Genomic DNA, 24,002 nt, shown 5'->3' with positions numbered 1-24,002 from the left:
ATGTAACTTGTATTGTGTGTTTAAGTTACCGGTATAAGATGATTTAATTTGCTTCAGAATGTGATTGTCTCAGTTCATCTGATTATTTAATTAGCCTTTTATGTTTTATCAGTGAAAATGCATGCACGTACATGTATGTTGCATAAGTTATAACACCTATCCTGTTTTAATGAGAGTCAACCCACAATCAATGAAGTCAAATCAGTCTTAGTTGAGCAAGTCGGTAACGGTATTTCTTACTTTCACCATAAATTATTTCTATGACTTTGGTCTATAGCTGTCAAAGGCCTCGACTTCAAAACTGGCTCCTGCTGTGACGTCACACACTCAGGGCTAGCTGGCTCAGCGGGGTAGCTCGAATGCCAACTTTGCGGTCAAGTTTAACTCTCAAAAAAAAAAAAAAAAAAAAATATATATATATATATATATATATATAATTTTTTTTTTTTTTTTAAATTCCCATTTATGCAGCATACAAGAGTCAAGGATGGAGATACTATCCACTTAAAAATAAAGGTTCTGCGTATCTCCTTTAAAGGTGCAGTTTGTGATTCCAATTCTTGAAATAAATGTCATTTCTGTCTCTGGAAATTTCAGGAATAAAATGTGGCTGCAATAAATGACCAAATTATCATTTTACGTCTAATATTTGAATCGTTGGATTATGTGCTGAAGGGGTCTGTGAAATGCATTTTAGTTTCATGTAATGGTCCCTGGCTGCAAAAGGTTGGAAAAGCCCTGCCTTAAAGGACACGAGTGTAGTTTCAGCAGGAAGAGCGACAGGTTTCGGTCGAGACAGTAGGTTTGTGTATGTCTTTGCTGAAACTGAAATTTCTCACAGGCAGCACGAGTCAAAAGTCACATTAATAATATTAGAATGTGTCTCTTCTGTCTCAGTCTGTGCCTCCAGCTCGTTCCCGTCCAGGCCGGTTGGGGCAGCGTGAATACCCAACACTGAAATAACTCTCCAGCGCTGTGGCTTCAGATCAAGCTGTGTTTTTTACATCTCATCAGACTGAATTAATCCAGAATTGGACAAGTACCGGCATCTGGCCTCCCAGTCTTCATCATCATAGTCTTATTTTACCTTGTGCAACATCCACCATAAAGCTGTAGATTCTTTCAGCTGTCTTTTGTCTCTTTTTCCCTTTGCCCTGTGTTTTGACCTAATGGCAGTGTGACCTTTAAGTGCAATAATTTTCTTTAGCTTTCAGTTAGACCTTCCTAACCAACTGCATTTCAGCATCTGTGTTTGTGCAAGCGTGTGTGATTGTGTGTACACGTGTGCGTGAGAAATAGACAGGGGAGTGCCATTGGGCAGACACATGCAGACAGTGCAGTGTGTTCGTCGTGCCCGTTTTCGTCAGTGAGGGTCGTTGGAAGATTTTAGATATTTATTAAGGCTTTCTATTGGAACGAGGCACATAATCATGATTTTTTTTTAATCGCCACAAATCCCAAATCTGTATATCCGAATGAATATTTATGAGCTGTAGTCTGTCCCTGCTCTTTTGATTTCACTTTTGATTTTCAAAAGTTTACATAGATTTGTGATTTATATTAATTTCTACATATTTGATTGCTTAATTACTCGTTTTTTTCAGTGCTGATTCTTTCTTTAATTCTTTCTCATGAACCCAGTCTTCATCGCTAGTCTTGTTCCGGTAGCCACTGCAAGGGATTTTTTTTTGGGTAATTCCAAAGGATTCACGACCCCTTTGAAGGAAGCCTGGACTTTTCCATTGTGTTTCAAATTCATTGTAAAATTATTCAGAAGAAAAAAAGTGATGAAAATAAACATATTTTTGAGCTCTTTAGCACGTAATGTGTGTGGATGGTTAATTTAAATTATGCAAATAAATGTGCTCTTCCTTTGAACTTTTTAATACCAGTATTAAAGCAAAATAAGGTAATTTTCATCCTGAAAGCTTATGTACAAAATGATTCCACAAATCCATGGCTTATACCATGCACTGTAGTAATATATACACACTCGCTCACTGGCCACTTGAATAGGAACACTTGTACTCCTCCTCATTCATACAATTATCCAATCATGCAGATACAGGTCAAGAGCTTGAGATAATGTTCATGTCAAACATCAGAATGGGAATAGTGGGCACAGGCTCACCAAAAGTGGGCAGTTGCATGCTGGGAAAAACACCAGGCCAGTTTCTGAGAGTCCACTGTAACTTCAGAATCCTGTTCTTAGCTGGAAACCTGACGAGGCAGATAGGCTCCAACATCAGAAGACCACAAGGGTTTATGTGCATTCTGAGATGCTTTTCTGCTCACCATGATTGTAAAGAGTGGTTAAAGGTGCTGACTGCGAAGTTGAACTCTGGGCAAAATGTCCTATTTCTGTTGCTGTTGGAGTCTTGAGATGTTTCGCTGCTGTACACACGGTGTGTAAATGTTTTACCGAGATACACCGCATCCTGAATTTTACGATTTCAAAGATTGCCAAAGCAAGTAAGCAGCAATACCACATGACCACCATGGGGTGTGTTTGACCTACTTTTAACCAATACAAGTTGGCATGGGCAAACATGGCAGACTTCACTCTCCCTCCAGCAGAAAAGAAAAGGAAAGCCTGCCTAGTGAGTGCAACTGCAAGATTTTTCTGGACAGATAACTAAATTGTTCTTGCTAGTACTTCGCTATCTTAGCCTTAGAATGCATGAGCTCAACTCCACGGTAGCGAGTATGGACTTGCGCACCTAATGTTTTGATCTTACAGAGAAAGAAACAATAAACCAAAAGTAGTAACAGAGAAAAGATATATTCGTCTTTTGTTTCACGGATCTGTTTGTGAATGTCAACCACAAATTACATCCCTGCGACTCAAAACTCTTCAAGGTCGATGCAGAGTCACGATGTTTTCTGCACATCACCATCTTGGTATGACGCAGTTCCATAGTTATGCTAATTAGTTAAAGCTCCTCGCCTTCAGCTGTTTCCATAGGGCCATACAGTTTACCTTAAGCGGTAGGAAAATGGTCGCAAATCGGAGGAAAACGACCCTCAGCACGTCAAAATGATCACATCTCGTCCGCATATTGTTCTTGTGAGACATGGGAAAATACCATGCACAATCTCAAAAAAAAATTAATTTCAGATGACTTTGCAGTCGGTACCTATACCCATTTTATACATTATATTGTGTATTCTATTATTTATTTATCTGCTAAAAGGTTTCTAAGGCTTGAGGTACAACCCTTACACCACTTATGCTTTGAGTTCACATGTTCAGCTGCATTATGGTTGATTATTTTTTAAGGTTGTTCCTTGTGTTTGGCAAATCACCTTACTGTTGTCAGGCTTGGACAGAGATTTTCTTTTAAAAGATGATTCTCAGGTTGAGAATTGAAAAAACCGAAACATGGGATTGTCTAATGATATCTGGTCACCCTAGGTTTGCCTACTAAAAGGAATATAGCTAATTATGTTATAATCTTCACCACAATCTTTCAGATTATAAAAACACATATGTAACCAAAATTCCTCCATGTTTACTACTACGCAGGACAAGAAAACCAGTCATGCCTTTCCATGTTTCTTGACATCTGCTTTTCCTGTTTAAGTATTTAGAAATAAGACACTTTGCAGTCTTTAGTTTGTCTCTGGTCGTGCTTGACTCCGGGCATTCTCCTGTGAACACAAAAGAGCAAAGACAATTGCAGTTTCTCCAGTACAGCTCAGGAGGGGATTTATACACACACATTTCATACAACACAAAAGATTCATAATACTGCATTAAACAAAACTGGTCTACAGTACACCATCATCTTGTATAGGATTAAAACTGTTACTAGATTTTAAGAAATCTGACAGATACCCATCCCTTGTTTAACCTAACCATTCAGCATATGCATGTGATTAATCTTATATCATTCTTCCAACCCAATTGTGTTCAAACATGACCATCTAGAGAAGGAAACTGAACTAGATATAATCTGGCACTTGCCAGACCCTTTCTGGTATTGTCTTACTGAGCTATTGTCCCTTCGATGGAGCACTTGCATGTGACGTCACAGCCGATCCAGATTGTGACAGACGCCATCTTGTCGGTCAAACGCCATTTTCCGCCTTCTACTTCTACCTTTTCTTCTGGAAAACCCTACTATATACACAATTCTACTACAACGGCTGCGGCTACAAGCTCTCCCTACCTGTGCACGTTTATGTTTTTTGTGTGTATTTTTGCTTGTTGTTCGTCTGTATCGGACTTCAATATCCACTACAACCATATGGACTTACTGGACATTGGTTTCCAGCAGAAAATGACGGTTTGTAGCGATTTCCATCGCATGCACAACATTCCGGACGAGACAGCGAGACCAGCGGGGCCTCCGTGGATTGTTATCGGGTCTGGCAGGCGAAGGAGGCGGCGTCAGGAGCGGAAGCAAAAGCGAGGCTGCAGGCAGAGCCGGCCTGTTGACTAAACTCAGAAAACAGCCACTCAAATCTCCAGTGCCAAGCCTCTACCTCTCCAACACCAGATCCATGGTAAACAAGAAAGACGATTTGGAATTACAGCTGGAATTACCTTATTCTATAATCGGCTGGTCAGTGCTATACTCAATACTTAAGTGACTTACCCGTCCAATGAGGATCATTTTCTTGTTTACAAGATGCCACATCTGAGGGCGGCTGACAAATCCTGAATTTCTGTAAAGATAACTGTCCAGAGATTTATAAGCATGCAGTGCTTCACCACTGAACAGCGAGGGAAAGTTAATGAGGTAATTATGCACGTCTGGGTATTCCGCTGGCAGTTCAATATCCACTGACACAGTCGTGAAAACTACGTCCGGTAAGCCATAAGGGTCACTAATCTGTAGATCGTTTATTTTAGACATATATCTAGTTATCTGTTCATTAGAAAAATGAGTCGTGTAGTCCATTCTGTACACGAGTGCAGCAGTATTCAGCTGTGTTTTTTACCAACAAGATGGCGGCTGTGTACTTTCCGGTCACGTGACTGCAAGATCTCCATGTTGCTAGTTTTCTGATCTTGTTCTTTCTTGTCACATGGATACACATTGTGCGAGTGTATCTGTGCACACACCCGAGCACTCTTTGCTCGCTGTACTGCAACTTCTAGCATGGTCCGGTCAGAGAGAATTTGCTGCAGCGTGCCGAGGTCCATTTCTAACAGCATCCCTGCACACAATCAATACATATTCCATCATTAAGACACAAATTATATGATGCTAGTTGTAGTGGTTTTATGAATCCTGTATAACCACAAAGGGTGGTGTGTTACACCTGAATAGCTCCTTGTGCATGCCTTTCCAACAAGGTAACAAGCAAGCCTAGTAGGATCAGATACGAATCCCACCCTTGGTAGCCTGGCTGAATCTGATTGGCAAGCGTAATAACTTCCGTGACATGTTGGTGACAAGGTAGCTGGCTTTTTTGGGGTTGGGGGGGGGGGGGGGGGGGCAGTTGCCCAAGTTTAGCAGTACTCTGATGCATGCATCTTGAAAACACGCATACGCACTTTGTTCCGGGGCAAGGGGAACCTGAACATAAGCATCATACAGATCCAAAGACATGAACCGGTCCTTTCTCTGCATGACCTGAATTACATCCGTCATGCCATGCTGGCTTGAAACCTGCAACCTCCTGTCTAGGGCCTAGTGGACTGCACCATACAAACAATGTGTATTTAAAAAAAAAAAGTGGACAAAATCACTCCATATCTTGGACCTCGTATTCTAGTGTGGCATCTATTACCTCCTTTACAGAGGGAGCAACATCTGTAGATTGGAAGGACTGCTTTAATTCTAACAAAATTAAATATGTTGTCCTCATATTCTGTGTACACCCCGTGTCCTCCGGGTCAAAATGACCCGTCTTCAATAAACTCCTGATATAAACTACATTAAGTGATTTTTATAAACTAAATCTTATTTTGCTTTATTAAACAACTTATCATTCACCACAAATTGTGTAAATACCTGAGTTTTCACTCTTCACTTGGCAGAAAGACTGCATTTATTCAAGACACCACTCATTGCTATGACACTGCCAATTACATTTTTGTTTTACTCTAGGTGGAAATTAATATTTGTGTAGCATTTCTCTAGCTTAGAAATAATAGAAATGTACAAAAAATCCTTTTGAATGCATTTTATTCACCCCAATGGGTCAGTTATTCATTTTATTTTATGCTCGTGAAAGATCTGAGAAAAATTACCATACAACACAACTTAGTCAACTATTTAGCACATGTAGGGCAATATGCAAATGCATAGCTTTTGCAGATATATTTCTGACACCTGCAGCACACAGTATGTGTTTTGCAGTCCTTCTTTGGAGGGCAGAACTGACATCTCTTCCTCTTATTTGCTCCAGCTGGGGCAGTGGCTGTGGTAGCTGGATCGTCAGGTGGATGAGGAAATCTGGAGGTTTGAATACCTTTCACAACTGCTGCGGAGGCGTCTGTACGGGGGACATGCTTCCTTCTTTCAATTAGTGGAGTTACAAGTGCCTTTCCTAACTGCTCCAGAAAGACCCTCCTCTTGTTCTGCTTATGAGGCATCCAGTTAGGGTTGATCTCTCTCCATATCACAAAGGCATTGTAGGAGGAAACATCAATGATGTTATGGAAAATGACCAGGGGCCAGTAGGCCGTCATCCTTCTGCAGCTGTATGTTCCAACCACCTTATCCAAGTTGTCCACACCTCCTTTGTTGCTGTTGTAGTCGAGGATAATGGCTGGCTTCCTGTCCGCACGGTCACTAATGGAAGCATCTCTGTGCAGTGTGCTCAGAAGTACGACATTCTTGTTTTTCTTTGGGAGGTAGGACACTAGAGTGGTGGTGGGTGTGAAGGCAAACTTTGATGAGAAGACCTCTCTCTCCTTTGATGCAAGCAGTGCAGGCGGGAGCTCAGGCTTATTCTTCCGAACTGTGCCAACCATGGTGATCTTCCGTTTCAGGAGCTGCTGTCCGAGTTCATAGGAGGTAAAGAAATTGTCACATGTGACATTGTGACCCCTCAGTCCCTCTGTCATATCAAGGACAACTCGCATCCCCTGGTTCTTCTCTGGGCCTCCACTGGTCGGCTTCCCAGTGTAGACTTGCATCTTCCAAGCGTAGCTCGATTTGGCATCACAAGCCACCCATAACTTGATCCCATATCTTGCTGGCTTGCTGGGCATGTACTGCCGGAAGGGACAACGACCTTTCAACAAAACAGATTAGCATCAGTAATTAGTATCAGTGTCACAGAAAACAGTCATAGAAATCAATAGTGAAAATCACATTTTTTATTACAAATATGAAAGCAAATATGAAAGTTACCTCTGAATGGAACCAGTTGCTCATCCACTGTTACATCAGGCCCTGGGTTGTAGAGGTAGGGAAGCCGCTCCACCCACTTGTCCCAGACCTCTCTTATTGCAGCAAGTTTGTCAGCCACACGTCTTGCAGGTCTTGACTCACGGTTATCAAATCGTAGCATTCTTGAGTAGGTGTAGAAGAGCTTGAGTGGCATTGTGGCACGGAAAATTGGCCTTCCATTCTCTGCATCCCATAGACTTGCTGCAGCCTCACCGCGGGACCTGTATACTCCTGCTAAGATTAGCAGCCCTAAGTAGGCATGCAAGTCAGTCTCATCCATCCGTTTCCAGCTGTCTCCATATTTGCGAAAACCCTCCAGATTTGTCATCTCCAGGATAATTTTTTCAATTGCTGGTGTGATAAACAAGTGGAACGTTGAGACAAGGTCATGGGTATTTGAAACAGCATATCTTGTGGGTCCTGGGGTCATCCTTATGATATTTTGCTCTGCCACCTTGCCATCTGGGGCATACGCTGCCGAGGACCATGCTATATTGCTGTTTTTTGAAAGGAAAATCTCCCTTTCCGCTTCAGGGATGTCTTCTTCTTCTGAAGATGATTCATGATGCTCTGGGTTGTATTCCTCTCCATCTTCTTCTTCTGAGACATCTTCCACTTCCTCTTCTGAATCAGAAACTTGTTGGACATCTGAAAAAATTAGCTCGAGTGTCTGTTCAACATTATACCGTGCACTCATGGCTTCAGCAGAAAGAGTGTTTGGGGTAGTGTCATCTGAAGCACCTTTATAGCACAGGAGCAATATTGATACAATTGTATCAGATCACAGGCAGTGCAGTACACGGGAAAGTCAGCTTTAGAACATTCTCGCATTTTGTGGGAACGTCCAGGCTTAGGGGGCATAGGTGGAATAGTTTATATATTTTTTGTAATTGCCCTCCTGTATGTGCTTGTTGTTATTTCTTTGATTTTATTTTTTGTCCTCATTTATCATTTACACTGCTTTTATATATTTAAGTGTCATATGGACTTCTGATGTCTGAAAGAAAGTTTATTATATTACTATTATAACTCTGTGAGTCTGATTCCAACTCAATTTGACTGTCGGGTCATTTTGACCCGAAGACCAAAGGTGTGACTTTTTTTGTACAGCTTACAGGGAAATATGAATAAAGGCAACAATTCAATTTTTCTAATGTTGGGGTCAAGCTAGGAGCACTCATGAAATTTCAAGTTTGAAAAAAAATGTTAAGGGGTTTTTTATTTTGTTTTTAACAAAGTTTCGGGTCATTTTGACCCGAAGGCAACAGGAGGCTATAGCCCAATAACTTCCAGCCTCTCTGATCTATGGTGTGTGAGAAAGGCTTTCAACGTTGGCCATTTTAGGTGAATTTGGAGCTCCATGTCCAGCTAAAACTGGCACTGCTACACAGCGTGTTATGTTTCAATTGCTCGTTTTCAAACTCCCCAGTTCATAGATCTTTGTTCAACTGATCAAATCTCTGGAGAATAAGACTACAGGAGTGCAGGAGCTAGCACCATGGCCAACCTTAGTGTGGTCCTCTGGGCTTGCCCGCTCACCTTATCTTCATAAGCAAAAAAGCAGTAGCTACCACTACTAGTGTTAGTTTGAAGCTGTAATAATGCACTGTTGAAGCCAAACGTTTACATACACCCAGGCTAAGGATACTTAATCTCTGCATTTCACAACTCCATATTTCTTGGTAAGTTAATTAGGGCCTCTACTTTGCGCACATCAGAGGTAATTTTACGACCAGTGATTAGAGACATAATTTAGCTTTAATGCACTAGATCAGAATTCTAGTGCGTCAAAAAAAAAATTACAGATACCAAGTTGACTGTCTAGTCTGGTATATTCCAAAAATTGACATAATGACTTTTATAAGCTTCCAAATGGCTGAGGGTCATAATTAGGAGTAAAGGGCAATTCCAGCGTTATGGATGTGACACTTGAACTCAAAATGGCAACAAATGACCCAGTGCATGTTTTATTGTCTCCCAGTATTTAAACAGGTGTTGCATATTTTAAGGCTGTACCATACTGGAGAAGTGATAGAACAAGAACAATTCCCATAGTACATCTAGGGCATGCCAGAAAATGCCAATAAAAGATGCGTTATGGATGTGACAGAAAAAGTATCACTTTTCTTGGGTGACTGTACATTTTTATCAAACTCTGAAATCGTAAACCTAATGTCGAAATGGAGATATCCATTTGATAGAGGGGTCCAAGGTGAATATTAAAAAATCTTTGTTTAAAATATTTTGTATTTCATGCAGAGTTTCGGAAGGAAAAGTCAGCGTTATGGATGTGACGAAATTCCGTTATGGATGTGACGCGTCTGAAATAGACATGGCATATGTTTAGAAAATCAGCAATTTAACCACCATAACCCTTTGAAAAACTCTCTAAATATCAGCTAAAACTATCAAAGTTCTTAAATAATATTTAGGATGGCTATTGTTTTGCTGTTTTGTGGATTTTAGCATACATTTCTGTGGCTTGTGGCAATAATATAGAATTGTACATAATCAAAATTGATTTTAGCTTGGGTTTTACATTATAAGAAAGAAAGACTGACTGAGACATTAGGTTGGTTACAAATTGGTTCAACTTATTCACATCTGTAAAATACAGGCCTAGGTGATACCTCTGGGAGTGGTTTTGATGTATTACATGTTGCTTTATTTTTGCATGGTGAGGTTGACATTTACATGGAATTGCCCTAAACTGGGAAAGTAAAAAGGGCCTTCCTTAAGAAAGAGTGCCTTTGTACCCATGAATACCATAGGAGAATCCAAGCAACTCAGCCGAGACCTCACAAAAAACAAACCAAGTCTGGTTCCATCTCAGGAGTAATTTCCAAAACAACTGAAGGTACCATGAGCAGCTGTACAAACAACTGTATGCAAATATAAAAATGTTGGGCCCACATAGACACTGCAACATTCAGGAAAGAGGCACAAATTAACTCCCCCCAAGGATGCTTTGGTCCGAAAGGTTCGACTGAACTCCAAGACAACAAAGTAACTGGTGAAGTTGCTGGAAGTGTCAGGTACCAAAGTATGTACAGTACTCATCCACCATTTGAGTCCTAAATCACTGTGGCCTGCTTGGCCATAATGTTCACTTCTATGTATGGAGAAAGCGTAAACATTGAGGCTGGAAGGGAAATGTATGGTAATGTGAAATATGTGAACGTTTGTGAAAAATTTATTTTCACTGTCTCTAGCCTTCATGTATGTAAACTTGTCACATATTTTTGGCTCTATACAAGAATTAAATAGTGTTTTGCAAAAGTATTCATCCCCCTTTATGTTTGTCCTGTTTTTTTGTTGCATTACAAGCTGGAATTAGAATGGATTTTTGGGGGGTTAGCACCATTTGATTTACACAACATGCCTACCACTTTAAAGGTGAAAATTGTTGTTTTATTGCAACACAATAAGATGAAAAAAGAGAAATCTGGAAACGTGCAAAGGTATTCACCCCCCCAAAGTCAATACTTTGTGGAGCCACCTCATATCATCTCTAGCCGCTTTATCCTGTTCTACAGGGTTGCAGGCAAGCTGGAGCCTATCCCAGCTGACTACGGGCAAAAGGCGGGGTAGACCCTGGACAAGTCGCCAGGTCATCACAGGGCTGACACACAGACACACAACCATTCACACTCACATTCACACCTACGGTCAATTTAGTGTCACCAGTTAACCTAACCTGCATGTCTTTGGACTGTGGGGGAAACCGGAGCACCCGGAGGAAACCCACGTGGACATGCAAACTCCACACAGAAAGGCCCTCACTGGCCACGGGGCTCGAACCCGGACCTTCTTGCTATGAGGCGACAGCGCTAACCACTACACCACCGTGCCGCCTGTAGAGCCACCTTTTGCTGCAATTACAGCTGCAAGTCTCTTGGGTTATGTCTCTATTAGCTTAGCACATCTAGCCACTGGGATTTTTGCCCATTCCTCAAGGCAAAACTGCTCCAACTCCAAGTTAGATGGGTTGCGTTGGCGTACAGCAATCTTCAATTTATGCCACAGAGTCTCAATTGGATTGAGGTCTGGGCTTTGATTAGGCCATTCCAAGACATTTAAATGTTTCCCTTTAAACCACTCCAGTGTAGCTTTAGCCGTATGTTTAGGGTCATTGTCCTGCTGGAACATGAACCTCTGTCCTAGTCTCAAACCTCTGGCTGACTCAAACAGGTTTTCCTCCAGAATTGCCCTGTATTTAGTGCCATCCAGCTTTCCTGTCCCTGCAGATGAAAAACATCCCCACAGCATGATGCTGCCACCACCATGCTTCACTGTAGGAATGGTGTTCTCAGGGTATTGGGTTTGCACCACACATGGCATTTCCCATGATGGCCAAAAAGATCCAATTTTAGTCTCATTTGACCAGAGAATCTTCTTCCATGTGTTTGGGGAGTCTGCCACATGCTGTTGGCCAAACTACAAATGTATTTTCTTAAGCAATGAATTTTTCTGGCCACTCTTCCATAAAGCCCCGCTCTGTGGAGTGTACGGCTTAAAGTGGTCCTATGGACAGATACTCCTATCTCCGCTGTGGATCTTTGCAGCTCCTTCAGTGTTACCTGTGGTGTCTTTGTTGCATCTCTGATTAATGCCCTCCTTGCCCGGTCTGTGAGTTTTGGTGGGCGGCCTTCTCTTGTCAGGCTTGTAGTGGTGCCATATTCTTTCCATTTTGCTACAATGGATTTAATGGTGCTTCATGGGATATTCGGAATTTTTTTTTTTTTTTAAATAATCCAACCCTGGTACATACTTCTTCACAACTTTGTCTCTGACATGTTTGGAGTGCTCCTTGGTTTTCATGTTGCTTGCTTAGTGTTGCAGAGTCGGGGTCCTTCCAGAACAGGTTGATTTATACAGACATCATGTGACAGATCATGTGACACTGATTGCACACAGGTGGATCAACTAATTATGTGACTTATGAAGTGAATTGGTTGGACCAGCTCTTATTTAGGGGTTTCATACGAAAGGGGGTGAATACCTATGGACACTCCAAATTTGTTTTTTCATCTTATTGTTTGTGTCACAATAAAATAACTATTTGCACCTTTAAAGTGATAGGCATGTTGTGTAAATCAAATGGTGCTAACCCTCCAAAAATCCATTTTAATTCCAGCTTGTAATGCGACAAAACAGGAAAAATACCAAGGTGGATGAATACTTTTGCAAGAAACCGTACAGCCCCATCTCCAAAAAAGTTGGGACACTGTGTAAAACAAATACAAACAGAATGTGATGATTTGCAAATCATGGAAACCCTATATTTTATTAAAAATAGTACAAAGACAACATACCAAATGCTGAAACTCAGAAATTTTATTATTGGAAAAATATATGCTCATTTTGAATTTGATGTCAACATGTTTCAAAAGACTTTGCTGTATTTTGTGCTTCATAATACACCAAATGTTTTAAATGGGAGACAGGTCTTTACTGAAGGCAGGCCAGTTTAGCACTCCGACTCTTTTACGACAGAGCCATGCAGTTTTAATATGTGCAGAAAGCGGCTTGGCATTGTCTTGCTGAAAGAAGGAGGGCCTTCCCTGAAAAAGAGTTTGTCTGGATGGCAGCATATTGCTCTGAAACTTGTACATATTGTTCAGCATTAATGATGCCTTCCCAGATATACAAGCTACCCATGTCATGTGCAACAATGCACCCTCATACCATCACAGATTTTGAACTGTGCACTGATAACAAGGTGGTATCCATGATTTCTAAAAAGAATTTCTACTTTTGATTCGTCAGACCTCGGGACAATTTTCCACTTCACCCAAGTGTAAAAGAGCTTGGGCCCAGAGGAGGTGGTGGTATTTCTGGATGTTGTTCATATTTGGTTTTAAGTTGCATTTGTGGATGCAGTAATGAACTGTTTTCACAGACAATGGTTTTCTGAAGGGTTCCTGAGCCCATACAATGATTTCCACTACAGACACGTGTCTGCTTTTAATGCACTACCACCTGAGGGCCTGAAGATCACAGGCATCCAAGGTCAGTTTTCAGCCTTGTCTCTTGCATACAGAGATTTCTCCAGATTCTCCGAATCTTCTAATAATAATCATCTATCATATGTAGATGTGATCCCCAAATTCTTTACAATTTTACATTGAGGAACATTACTCTTAAATTGTTGCACTGTTACACAGTCTTTCACAGAGTGGTGAACCCCTCCCCATCTTAATTTTGAGAGACTCCGCCTCTCTGGGAAGCTCTTTTTATACCCAATCATGTCACTGACCTGTTGCCAATTAACATAATTAGTTTTTTTAAGCATTACACGGCTTTCAGTCTTGTTTCCCCTGTCCTAACTTTCCTGAAACGTGCTACTGACATCAAATTCAAAATGCATGCATTTAAAAAAAAATCTCAGTTTCAACATTTGATATGTTGTCTTTGTACTATTTTCAATTAAATATAGGGTTTCCATGATTTGCAAATCTTCCCGTTCTGTTTTTATGTTGTTTCACCCAGTGTCCCAACTTTTTGGGAATTGGGGTTGTAAAATACTTAAAAAAAAAAAAACATGCATCGTTTAACATTATAAACCTACTACAAGCTCACCAGTGATATCAGCACAGTGGGCCGGTTCTATGTCTTGTACAAGTGCAAAAAGTTTCTCTCCAACCACTTCCAATTCGTCCAGGTCAGAGCCGTCATTCGCATCATTCTCCCCTTGATTCTGCCTACAACTAGATCTGAAAGTGAGGAAATAAATCAGAAAAAGGGGCAAAAGCACTAACAGCGACAATAACTGTACTGATTGAGTTGGTCATTAAAAACATCAACACAGAGTTACACACGTACGGGTTTCCACAGAAATGAGATTCACCACCTGGAAAAAAACGAAGCCAATTATGTATGAAATGGAACGTAATATAATGCTTCGCTTTCATCTGATGATTTTCCAAAGAGCTAAAATAGATTTCTCTCAGTTTTGAATGATGTCTTTTAAATAATTATCAATTGAGTAAAACATTTAATTTCATAACTGCCCAAGTTAACTTCTGCCATATTTGAGTTCTGAACAGATCATTTTAATGATTAGCTTCTTACTATAATCTACACCTTTGAGTGAATCGACTAACAAGTAAGGATGATGGTATTTCTTTCTCTCTTTCTTTGTCATTTTCTTCTTGCTGGATTGAGATGGGCGGGGCTATATCGGTAGGCGGTGACATCACGTAACTCCACGTATAAATATAATTAGAGAATATGAATGAACTCCTCAGACAAATGTACATGTGTATGTAATGATTCATACAATTCATGACTTGATTCCATTCACAATATTGGTTTTACGAGTCAATTCTCACATTATTTTTGAACAAATATTACATGAAGAAAATTCTGCAACCAAAAAAACAAAAACAAGGCAACACTTATTCTTTATCAACTTAAATATTCTTTTGGTTAAGTTAAAAGCCCTTTTGTTTAATTTTCTGAAGAACCAACAGTAATTATTTACCCACATTTGTAAAGGTTGGATTAAAATATAATAGCCTATTAACTAAAATATTCCTTTAATTAAAATGAAAAAGTTAACAAATAGACCTTTTCTTAAACTTTTATAAAGATTTACTGCCTCCATTTTTCTTCTCTTTCCCTTAGCATTCAGCAGTTGCTAAAAAATCTTCTTGTTAAATCTATTTGTACAATGACTCGCACTACAGCTCATTTCCATTGTAGAGCTGTTTTTTCTTTTGGTGAGTGCGCATTTTTGCCGGGATTAGAGCTGTGTTACTTCCACCTGGGTGAAGTCTCGTGTATTCTCACTATTGTACATTATTATGCCCTCTGCTGTCTAAACAACACAATTACAGCTAGGTAAATCTAGACCAGGGGTTCTCAAACTTTTCTACTTTAAGGCCTACCTATTCATACTTGTAACAAGTCGGGGCCCATTAAAAGAGATCCCCAATTATTTTGGCTCATCTATTCTATTCGAATCTAATAACCTATTGTAACATATATTAATGGGATGCAACATCATTCCCTGTCACAGATGGGAGCCCAGGAATTAAATAAATGCAATAAAAACAAACTGTTTAATTGTAGGTATTGTATTTAAAACTGTAAGGATGTGCCAGAAGCCAATATAAAACCATGCATGCAGGGCGTTCTCAGTCAAAAGGGATTAATGATCCAAAAGTGGAGTCTGGTCCATTAACACAAGAACTTATTGCCATGTTTGTGTACAGCAAACAAGCAAGTTATTAAAACCAAGAAGTACTCTCAAAAGAAGCAGCTATAGAAACCACTCAGTGGGATAGATCCTTACACACTAACAAAGAAGGATTTTTCCTATGAAAGAAAAATTTACAAGCTAAATTTTACATTAGCAGAATAAATTCTGATCCTATTGTAGCCGTAACTAAATACAAAAGACAATAGTTATGCATACTGTTAATTAATTTAATGTGAAGATAATTAACAGATAAAAAAAACTTAAAATCTGTTAAGATTGTTTGTTTATTTTTAGTCTTTTGTATTCATAATTATTTGTATCTGTACATACACGACCCCACCAGCTGATAAACTTATCGAGTTTAAATGAAGTTATTCATTCATTCGGAGTTGGAAAATTATCCATCCTTTGAGTTCCCCGACATCTCAAACTACCTGGTGCTGCAGACATCGTTCTACATGGACAAACAGGTGAAAACATGGAGGCGCACAACTTTTTATATGTGGCTGGGTTAAAGATCTGGGGATCAGAACACTACAAGATACAAGATTTATCTTTTTTGCCCGGGTAAGGAGGAATTTCTGGGCTTTGTATGCGTCTTTGCAATGGTTGCTAGTAGAGCTGTGCAATATATCGTATTTTTATCACGATATCAATATTGGTGTCAAACGATATCAAAATTCATAATATCTATATGAAACGATTTTTTGTCATTTGTCGAAAGGGACGTGCACAATATTTCTACAATGGCAATAAAACAACAATAACATTGACGTGACAGTAAGGTAAAACGAACCCTTCTGTCCCCTAAGGCACACCGTAGCCTTGCATACATCATCCATTCTACTCCCGCGATATCTCCGCAACAGTAAAAAATCAGTTCTTCTGTTTTCATACGTGTTGGGTGATTTGATATATTGATTTCTTAATATGTTGTTTGATTTGCTTGCTAATAGTTATAATAATACAATTAACATATATTTACGTCATATTTTTGGATGTGGGACTGGGTAATGTAAAAATGGCATCTACGGAAGAAAACAAGCACAACAATATTAGCACATATCCAGCTTGCTAGCTGTGTTAGATGTGTTAAACCGTGTGGATTTAAGTGGAATAATTGCGAGTCGTCCTGTGGTCAAGGCAGCGTTTTAAGGTAAGGCAATTTGGTTATTAATGTTGCCCGCCGCAGCATGTTGGGTTCATTTGATTTTGACTTGTGCATCTGCAGCTAGCATCATGCTTTGAAGTAGGTTCTGCTAAGGACGGGTTTATTGCGCGATGTAGACGGACTCAGATGTAATTACATTGTTTTTAAAATTCCGTGCGCTTAAAACGGTGTCCCCCTGCTAATCATGTAGCCCTAATCATGTGTTGCTTTTACTTTTCTTAATGGCGAGTGAAATATCTCTGCAAATGGTATTTCAATGCTGACATGCCAAAAAGATAGCGGAGTCCACATTTGGAAGATGAAGGAAGAGAAGCCTATTTTCATGTATGTTAATTCTTAAGGAGTTGTCTCTATATTGTGCGTGTTTAATGTTGGTGTCTTAACAACACACAAGCTTACGTTGTAGTGTGTGTGTGTGTGTGTGTGTGTGTGTGTGTGTGTGTGTGTGTGAGAGAGAGAGAGAGAGAGAGATTTTATCCTTGGCTGGCTACGAGCCAGTGTGGACGTTACGCAGTAATCACTGGTAATACCAGCGCTGGCTCCATCCTCTGTGATCGGAAATGTTGAGTGAGGAGAACGTGAGCCTTGTGCAGGCTATAGGACCTATGCAAAGTACGCGCTTGCACAGTAAATAGTTTAAGTAAAAGGCGTTTCAGGGTACAACGGGAAGGGTTGACAGGTAGCCTATGAGGCCTGTACTATAAAAATGTGGCCCGGTGCCTCAGGTGTTGATGATCAGGGCTTTAAAAAAAGGTGTATAAATATCGTTTTAAAAATCGCGATATCGATATTTACTGAAAAAATCGTGATATTGATTTTTCCAATATCGAGCAGCCCTAGTTGCTAGGACACTACAAGTTTTGGTATTGGATGTAAACAAACCACAGCTGTTCTATTCTCAATCCTCTCTGCTCTTCTCTTCCAGCAGGCATCACAGATCCATAGAATTTACCCACAAACTTACTTATTTATTCTGCCCACTGTGCACGCGTTCTGTGTATGAGGAATGTGACAATAATAAAGACTTGTTCTTCTTAATTTACCCGCAAATGCATTTATTTCACTTGAAAGGTGTTTGTCAAACCAGCTACCAGATTTGGGACACTATGACATCCTGAACTATTTAGTATTTGGGTTCAAACTTGGGGGGGGAATTGCGGCCCACTAGATGCCACTTCGCGGCCCACTAATATGCTGTGGCCCAGTGGTTGAGAAACACTAATCTTGGGGATTATGCAGCTTAATACGAATTACATTTTGTTTCTAATTTCATTGATACAAATTGTCATAAATTTGTATCACAATTTATCGTTGCATGATATATCGTTACATGCCTACGTAGTAAAATGACAACCCTTACTACTGAAACAAAAATCATGAGTGACAACTGTTATTTCTTGGATATGTAATTAATTTGGTTTAATCCCTAACTGTATTGTTGAGATGGCAAAATAAACTTAAAATATATAAACAGTTAATAGATATGTGGTATGATGTCCTTAGTACTTGATGGAAAATCATACTAGTTAGCTTTTAATGATTTGATTACACATCCAACCACCACAAAAAGACCACACATACACACTCACCCCTGTAAGGTTTTCAGAGCCATGTTGACTTTCTCCTCCAGCAGGACCGGATCAGACAACAACTGAAACACCAACTTTTTTTCCTGCTCTAATAACATCCCTTTAAGGATGTTTAAGGAGTTTATTTAAAGGAGAATTATTGGTGTTAGTAATGATTTTAATTATATTTATAAAATTTATTGACAGCTGTTGTGATCACTGAATAAACAGATGGAAAGTGATAACCTGTGATTTTCTGGGTGTATCCTGTGTTGTAAAGGTTGATGAGCTCATACAGCTGTTCACCCAGGGAGTCAGAGGATACAGAGTCGACATCAGCCTGTGACTGTGATTTACTAGGAAGTCAAAACAGCACATACACAACTGTCTAAAAACCACAAATTAAACCATCTTAAGACATTTGTCAACGTTGAATAATTTGATTTGGCTGATAAAAAAAAATCCTCATATTGGTGCCTTTTTATCTTTGAAAGATCTGGGTCATCTTATCTCTGCTAGGCCATTTATACAAAGTGACCCTGGATGTATTGTTGTAAAAAGTTGGAAGTGTCACATTTGGTTGTTGCCAGGTTGTAGATCTGTGATTGTGTATTACCTGGAATCAGGATGCAGGGCTGCCAGTGCCCTCTCCAGTGCTTTGGTAAGGAGAGCTTCATCCTGCAGCATCTGACTAATCACAGACTCCGGCAGCTCCAGCAACATACCTACAGCATAGTAGTTTTCAAACAAGTTGGGACAGGGGCAACAAAAGACTGGACATTTTGTGTCATGCATTTAAAAAAAAAAAAAGGCACCTGGTAGAACATCTCACAGCTACAGTGGTGCTTGAACGTTTGTGAACCCTTTAGAATTTTCTATATTTCTGCATAAATTTGACCTAAAACATCAGATTTTCACACAAGTCCTAAAAGTAGATAAAGAGAACGCAGTTAAACAAATGATACAAAATTATAATACTTGGTCATTTATTTATTGAGGAAAATGATCCAATATTACAGATCTGTGAGTGGCAAAAGTATGTGAACCTTTGCTTTCAGTATCTGGTGTGACCCCCTTGTAACTGCAACTAAACGTTTCCGGTAACTGTTGAGCAGTCCTGCACACCGGCTTGGAGGAATTTTAGCCCATTCCTCCGTACAGAACAGCTTCAACTCTGGGATGTTGATGGGTTTCCTTACATGAACTGCTCGCTTCAGGTCCTTCCACATTTCAATTGGATTAAGGTCAGGACTTTGACTTGGCCATTCCAAAACATTAACTTTATTCTTCTTTAACCATTCTTTGGTAGAACAACGTGTGTGCTTAGGGTCGTTGTCTTGCTGCATGACCCACCTTCTCTTGAGATTCAGTTCATGGACAGATGTCCTGACATTTTCCTTTAGAATTCGCTGGTATAATTCAGAATTCATTGTTCCATCAATGATGGCAAGCCGTCCTGGCCCAGATGCAGCAAAACAGGCCCAAACCATGATACTACCACCACCATGTTTCACAGATGGGATAAGGTTCTTATGCTGGAATGCAGCGTTTTCCTTTCTCCAAACATAACGCTTCACATTTAAACCAAAAAGTTTTATTTTGGTCTCATCCATCCACAAAGCATTCCCCCCCCCAAATAGCCTTCTGGCTTGTCCATGTGATCTTTAGCAAACTGTAGACGAGCAGCAATGTTCTTTTTGGAGAGCAGTGGCTTTCCCCTTGCAACCCTGCCATGCACACCATTGTTGTTCAGTATTCTCCTGATGGTGGACTCATGAACATTAACATCAACCAATGTGAGAGAGGCCTTCAGTTGCTTCGAAGTTACCCTGGGGTCCTTTTTGATCTCGCTGACTATTACACGCCTTGCTCTTGGAGTGATCTTTGTTGGTCAACTACTTCTGGGGAGGGTAACAATGGTCTTGAATTTCCTCCATTTGTACACAATCTGTCTGACTGTGGATTGGTGGAGTCCAAACTCTTTAGAGATGGTTTTGTAACCTTTTCCAGCCTGATGAGCATCAACAACGCTTTTTCTGAGGTCCTCAGAAATTTCCTTTGTTCCTGCCATGATACACTTCCACAAACATGTGTTGTGAAGATCAGACTTTGATAGATCCCTGTTCTTTAAATAAAACAGGGTGCCCACTCACACCTGATTGTCGTCCCATTGATTGAAAACACCTGACTCTAATTTCACCTTCAAATGAACTGCTAATCCTAGAGGTTCACATACTTTTGCCACTCACAGATGTGTAATATTGGATCATTTTCCTCAATAAATAAATGATTAAGTATAATATTTTTGTCTCATTTGTTTAACTGGGTTCTCTTTATCTACTTTTAGGACTTGTGTAAAAATCTGATGTTGTTTTAGGTCATATTTATGCAGAAATATAGAAAATTCTAAAGGGTTCACAAACTTTCAAGCACCACTGTAATTATGTTAAGTGGCAATAGGTCAGTAACATGGTTGGGTATAAAAAGAGCTTCCCAGAGAGGCTGAGTCTCTCAGAAGTAATGATGGGGAGGGATTCACAACTCTGTGAAAGACTGTGTGGGCAAACAGTGCAACAATTTAAGGGCCCGTCCACACGAGTACGCGGCCTCACCCAATACGCTGTCGTTTTGAAAAAAATCTCCGTAAACACGGCGTCGTTTCCAGAAATATCTGCGTCCATACGGATTCACTGAAATGACCCAAAACGCTGTAGTACATATGCCAGGCCTGTATGTGGCGCTGTGACGCCGCCACACCAATACACTAAAACCGGAAGAGAAGCCATGGAGCATGCGTATAAAGGTCACGCGCTATTTACAAACAAGCTCATAACATGAGAAGAGGACGATCATGGCCAGCGCAACTCAGAGGAAGAGGAGAGTCTTTTGTGTGGACCGACAATGAAGTGGAACTATATGGTAGAAGCCTGTAGTCCGCCATTGTTGTTGTTATGACGCGTCTAGCGGCAGCGGCTGAGGTTAAAAGTTAGAGAGGCGGGGCTTATACGTCATTGTTTCTGAAAAAATCTGCATTTGCCATCCAGACGACTCTGGGCTATCCGGTGTTTTAGGATTTTCCCACTCTAGGACCCGTTTTCAAAAAATACTGGTTTCACACCTCGAAAAAGCCAGATCCGTCTGGACGCGAGGCCGAAACGATAAAGTATTTATGCGGATTCGACAAAAACGTACTCGTGGACGGGCCCTTGAGAATAACGTTCTTCAATGTAAAATTGCAAAGAATTTGGGGATCACGTCATCTGTAGTACATAACATCATTAAAAGATTCAGAGAATCTGGAGAAATCTCTGTATGCAAGAGACAAGGCTGAAAACTGACACTGAATGCCTGTGATCTTCAGGCCCTCAGGCAACACTGTATTAAAAGCAGACATGTCTATTGTGGAAATCACTGTATGGGCTCAGGAACCCTTCAGAAAACCTTCGTCTGTGAAAACAGTTCATTACTGCATCCACAAACGCAAGTCAAAATTCTACCATGCAAAGAAGAAACCATATATAAAAACAATTTCCAGAAACCCCACCGCCTTCTCTGGACCTGAGCACTTTTACAATGGACTGAGACCAAATAAAAAACTGTCCCGTGGTCTGATGAATCAAAATTTTAAATTCTTTTTGGAAATCATGGACACCTCATCCTCCAGGCTAAAGAGGAGGGGGACCATCTAGACCATTACCAGCAACAAATCCAAAAGCCAGGGTCTGTCATGCTATGGGATTGTGTCAGTGCCCTTGACAAGTGTAATTTACATTCCTGTGATGGCAGCATTAATGCAGAAAAGTACACTGAAATTTTGGAGCAATATACGCTGCCTTCAAAGCAACATACTTTCCAGGGATATTTCAAAAAGACAATGCAAAACCATATTCTGTACACAATACAAAGGCATGGCTGTAGAAGAAGTATGACAAATTTTGAAATAAAAATTGACAACGACCCCATACTGTTGCACACTTTAAAGTGCATATCACGGGTAAATTCAAGAGCAAGATCAATGTAATTCTATTTTATATTAAACTTTGGTCAAATATCTGTCACATTTTGTGCAATTTTTTACCTTGCGCAATACCAGAAAAATTCAGTTGAAATCAAGCCATTTGAGGCGAATTGGTCCGCCCCTGAAAAAACTTGCCATTTGGATTTCCCAGGAAACACTGATTTTCGTGACGTCGCGTGCGGGACGCCTCCCTCTGAATCCTACGTCAGCGCTGGTTTGTTTATGAGAAAACGACCTGGTGGTTTTCTGCAAATTTCTTCAAATGTTATCACGTAATTATTAAAATGGTTAACAGATGTATCGTAGGAGGGTGTAGCAACACCAATCTTGACGGGGTTAGTACTCATCGTTTCCCACATTGCGCTCAGGTGACAATTCCATATTTCAACGTAAAATCGCTAGCTGCTAAACTTGATCTACACAGGCTGTGCACTGAATCCGTGCAAGCTTTCTTAGCCTGCTGGCGGTTCCGCAGGTGACGTCACGAACCTGGCTCCAGACTCCTTTGGGATTTTTCCAGACGCGTTTTGTTATTTTATTTTTTTCTGCTGTAGACAGATGGCCTTGTGCAAAATTACCCTCCTGGATGAGTGTGTAAAGGGACATACTTTCATATGCACTTTAAGACCTGTTTGCAGGAAGAATGGGACAAAAGAACACCTGAAACCCTTCATCACTTGGTACCTTCAGTCCCTAAACACGTTTAAATGTTGTGAGAAAGAATGGCAACATTATAAAATGGTAAATGCTTTCCTGTCCCAACTTTTTTTGAAATGTGTTGCAAGAATCAAAATTGTCAAAGATGATTTACAGATCATTATTTCCAGTTTTAATTTGAATTCCAACATACCATCCCAACTTATTCTGATTTGTGGTTGTATGTAATTCTGTACAGTTTTCCGTGTGTGATGTAGTGCACGATATTGTTTAAATTAAGATTGCAAATACAGTTTCCATGCAGTCACATCAGTACCTGTTAGTTTTGGAGCCATATCAGCGTGTTTAGGATAAATGAGGTCGTATAGTTTCTCCCCCAGTGACTCCAGGTCCTCTTCATTTTCCATCACGCGTGTTGATGATTGTGTGTTTATTTTGAAGTCATCGTAAAGCAAGCTACCTCAGACTACACGAGCCTGCTAACGTTTCCAGAAGTTGCATTATACAACAAACAAAAGAAACAACGGCATAACAACATGAACTTATCCATAATACCAAGCAAAAGCTTGAAATGTTTTAATCAGTGTACTAGTCAGCAACAATAAACTAGACTGCTCCGGTAAGACGTTTACAAAAACTTCATCACAAATAGCGCTTTAAGTATATAATACACTACAGACACCGCTGAAGAAACTACTTTATACCATTACTAAAACAAAATTAACTTCAGAAAAGCGAGCTGTTATATTATTTAACCGTTATTTACCGCTGCCAAAGCGTGTCGCTCGAAAATGACGTAAATGCGACTCAAATTTCTGACGGAGCCAAACCTCAACGCTTGTTATATGGTATATCCATCCGCATAGACGCTGCAACAAATAGTTCGTCCTTTAGTCCTCTTTACACACGCTACACCACCGTGAATTTTACTGGTAATAGAACTAATCGTAAACTCGCAATATTTATCAGGTTTTAATGAAATTAAATGCATTCATTTGCATTTTCTTTTCAGGCGCAAGGATCTATATAG

The 24,002-nt window shown here is 40.1% G+C and overlaps 2 protein-coding genes across 5 annotated transcripts in view; one reads left to right on the top strand and one right to left on the bottom strand.

The window, feature by feature from the left end:
• sec16a (SEC16 homolog A, endoplasmic reticulum export factor) overlaps positions 1 to 1,820 on the top strand; it is a 106,644-nt gene extending 104,824 nt beyond the window's left edge. For both annotated transcript variants that reach the window (XM_060935688.1, XM_060935689.1), the window contains one exon: positions 898 to 1,820. In XM_060935688.1, coding sequence (XP_060791671.1) covers positions 898 to 963 — 66 coding nt within the window. In that variant the 3' untranslated portion in view covers positions 964 to 1,820. The remainder of the gene's footprint in view (positions 1 to 897) is intronic.
• Positions 1,821 to 3,528: 1,708 nt separating this feature from the next.
• On the bottom strand, positions 3,529 to 23,803 carry LOC132895288 (piggyBac transposable element-derived protein 4). 3 transcript variants are annotated; one of them, XM_060935690.1, is made up of 8 exons: positions 23,739 to 23,803; positions 23,289 to 23,451; positions 18,914 to 19,022; positions 18,544 to 18,653; positions 18,319 to 18,418; positions 13,935 to 14,068; positions 7,314 to 8,000; positions 6,124 to 7,194 (listed from the first exon to the last, which is right to left on the bottom strand). In XM_060935690.1, exons 2-8 carry the CDS (start codon positions 23,377 to 23,379, stop codon positions 6,227 to 6,229), a joined length of 2,199 nt encoding a protein of 732 aa, XP_060791673.1. In that variant the 5' UTR covers positions 23,380 to 23,451; positions 23,739 to 23,803; the 3' UTR covers positions 6,124 to 6,226. The 3 variants fall into 3 exon arrangements, with proteins under 3 accessions (XP_060791675.1, XP_060791673.1, XP_060791674.1); XM_060935692.1 differs by lacking the exons at positions 6,124 to 7,194; positions 7,314 to 8,000 and adding exons at positions 3,529 to 3,651; positions 5,072 to 5,166 and having other exon boundaries at positions 23,289 to 23,791; XM_060935691.1 differs by having other exon boundaries at positions 7,314 to 7,703; positions 23,289 to 23,791.
• Between the last annotated feature and the right edge of the window lie 199 nt (positions 23,804 to 24,002).

This window comes from Neoarius graeffei, chromosome 12 (genome assembly GCF_027579695.1).
Source record: "Neoarius graeffei isolate fNeoGra1 chromosome 12, fNeoGra1.pri, whole genome shotgun sequence".
In the NCBI taxonomy this organism is placed as follows: Eukaryota; Metazoa; Chordata; class Actinopteri; order Siluriformes; family Ariidae; genus Neoarius; species Neoarius graeffei.
This window is presented reverse-complemented; position numbering and strand designations above follow the sequence as displayed.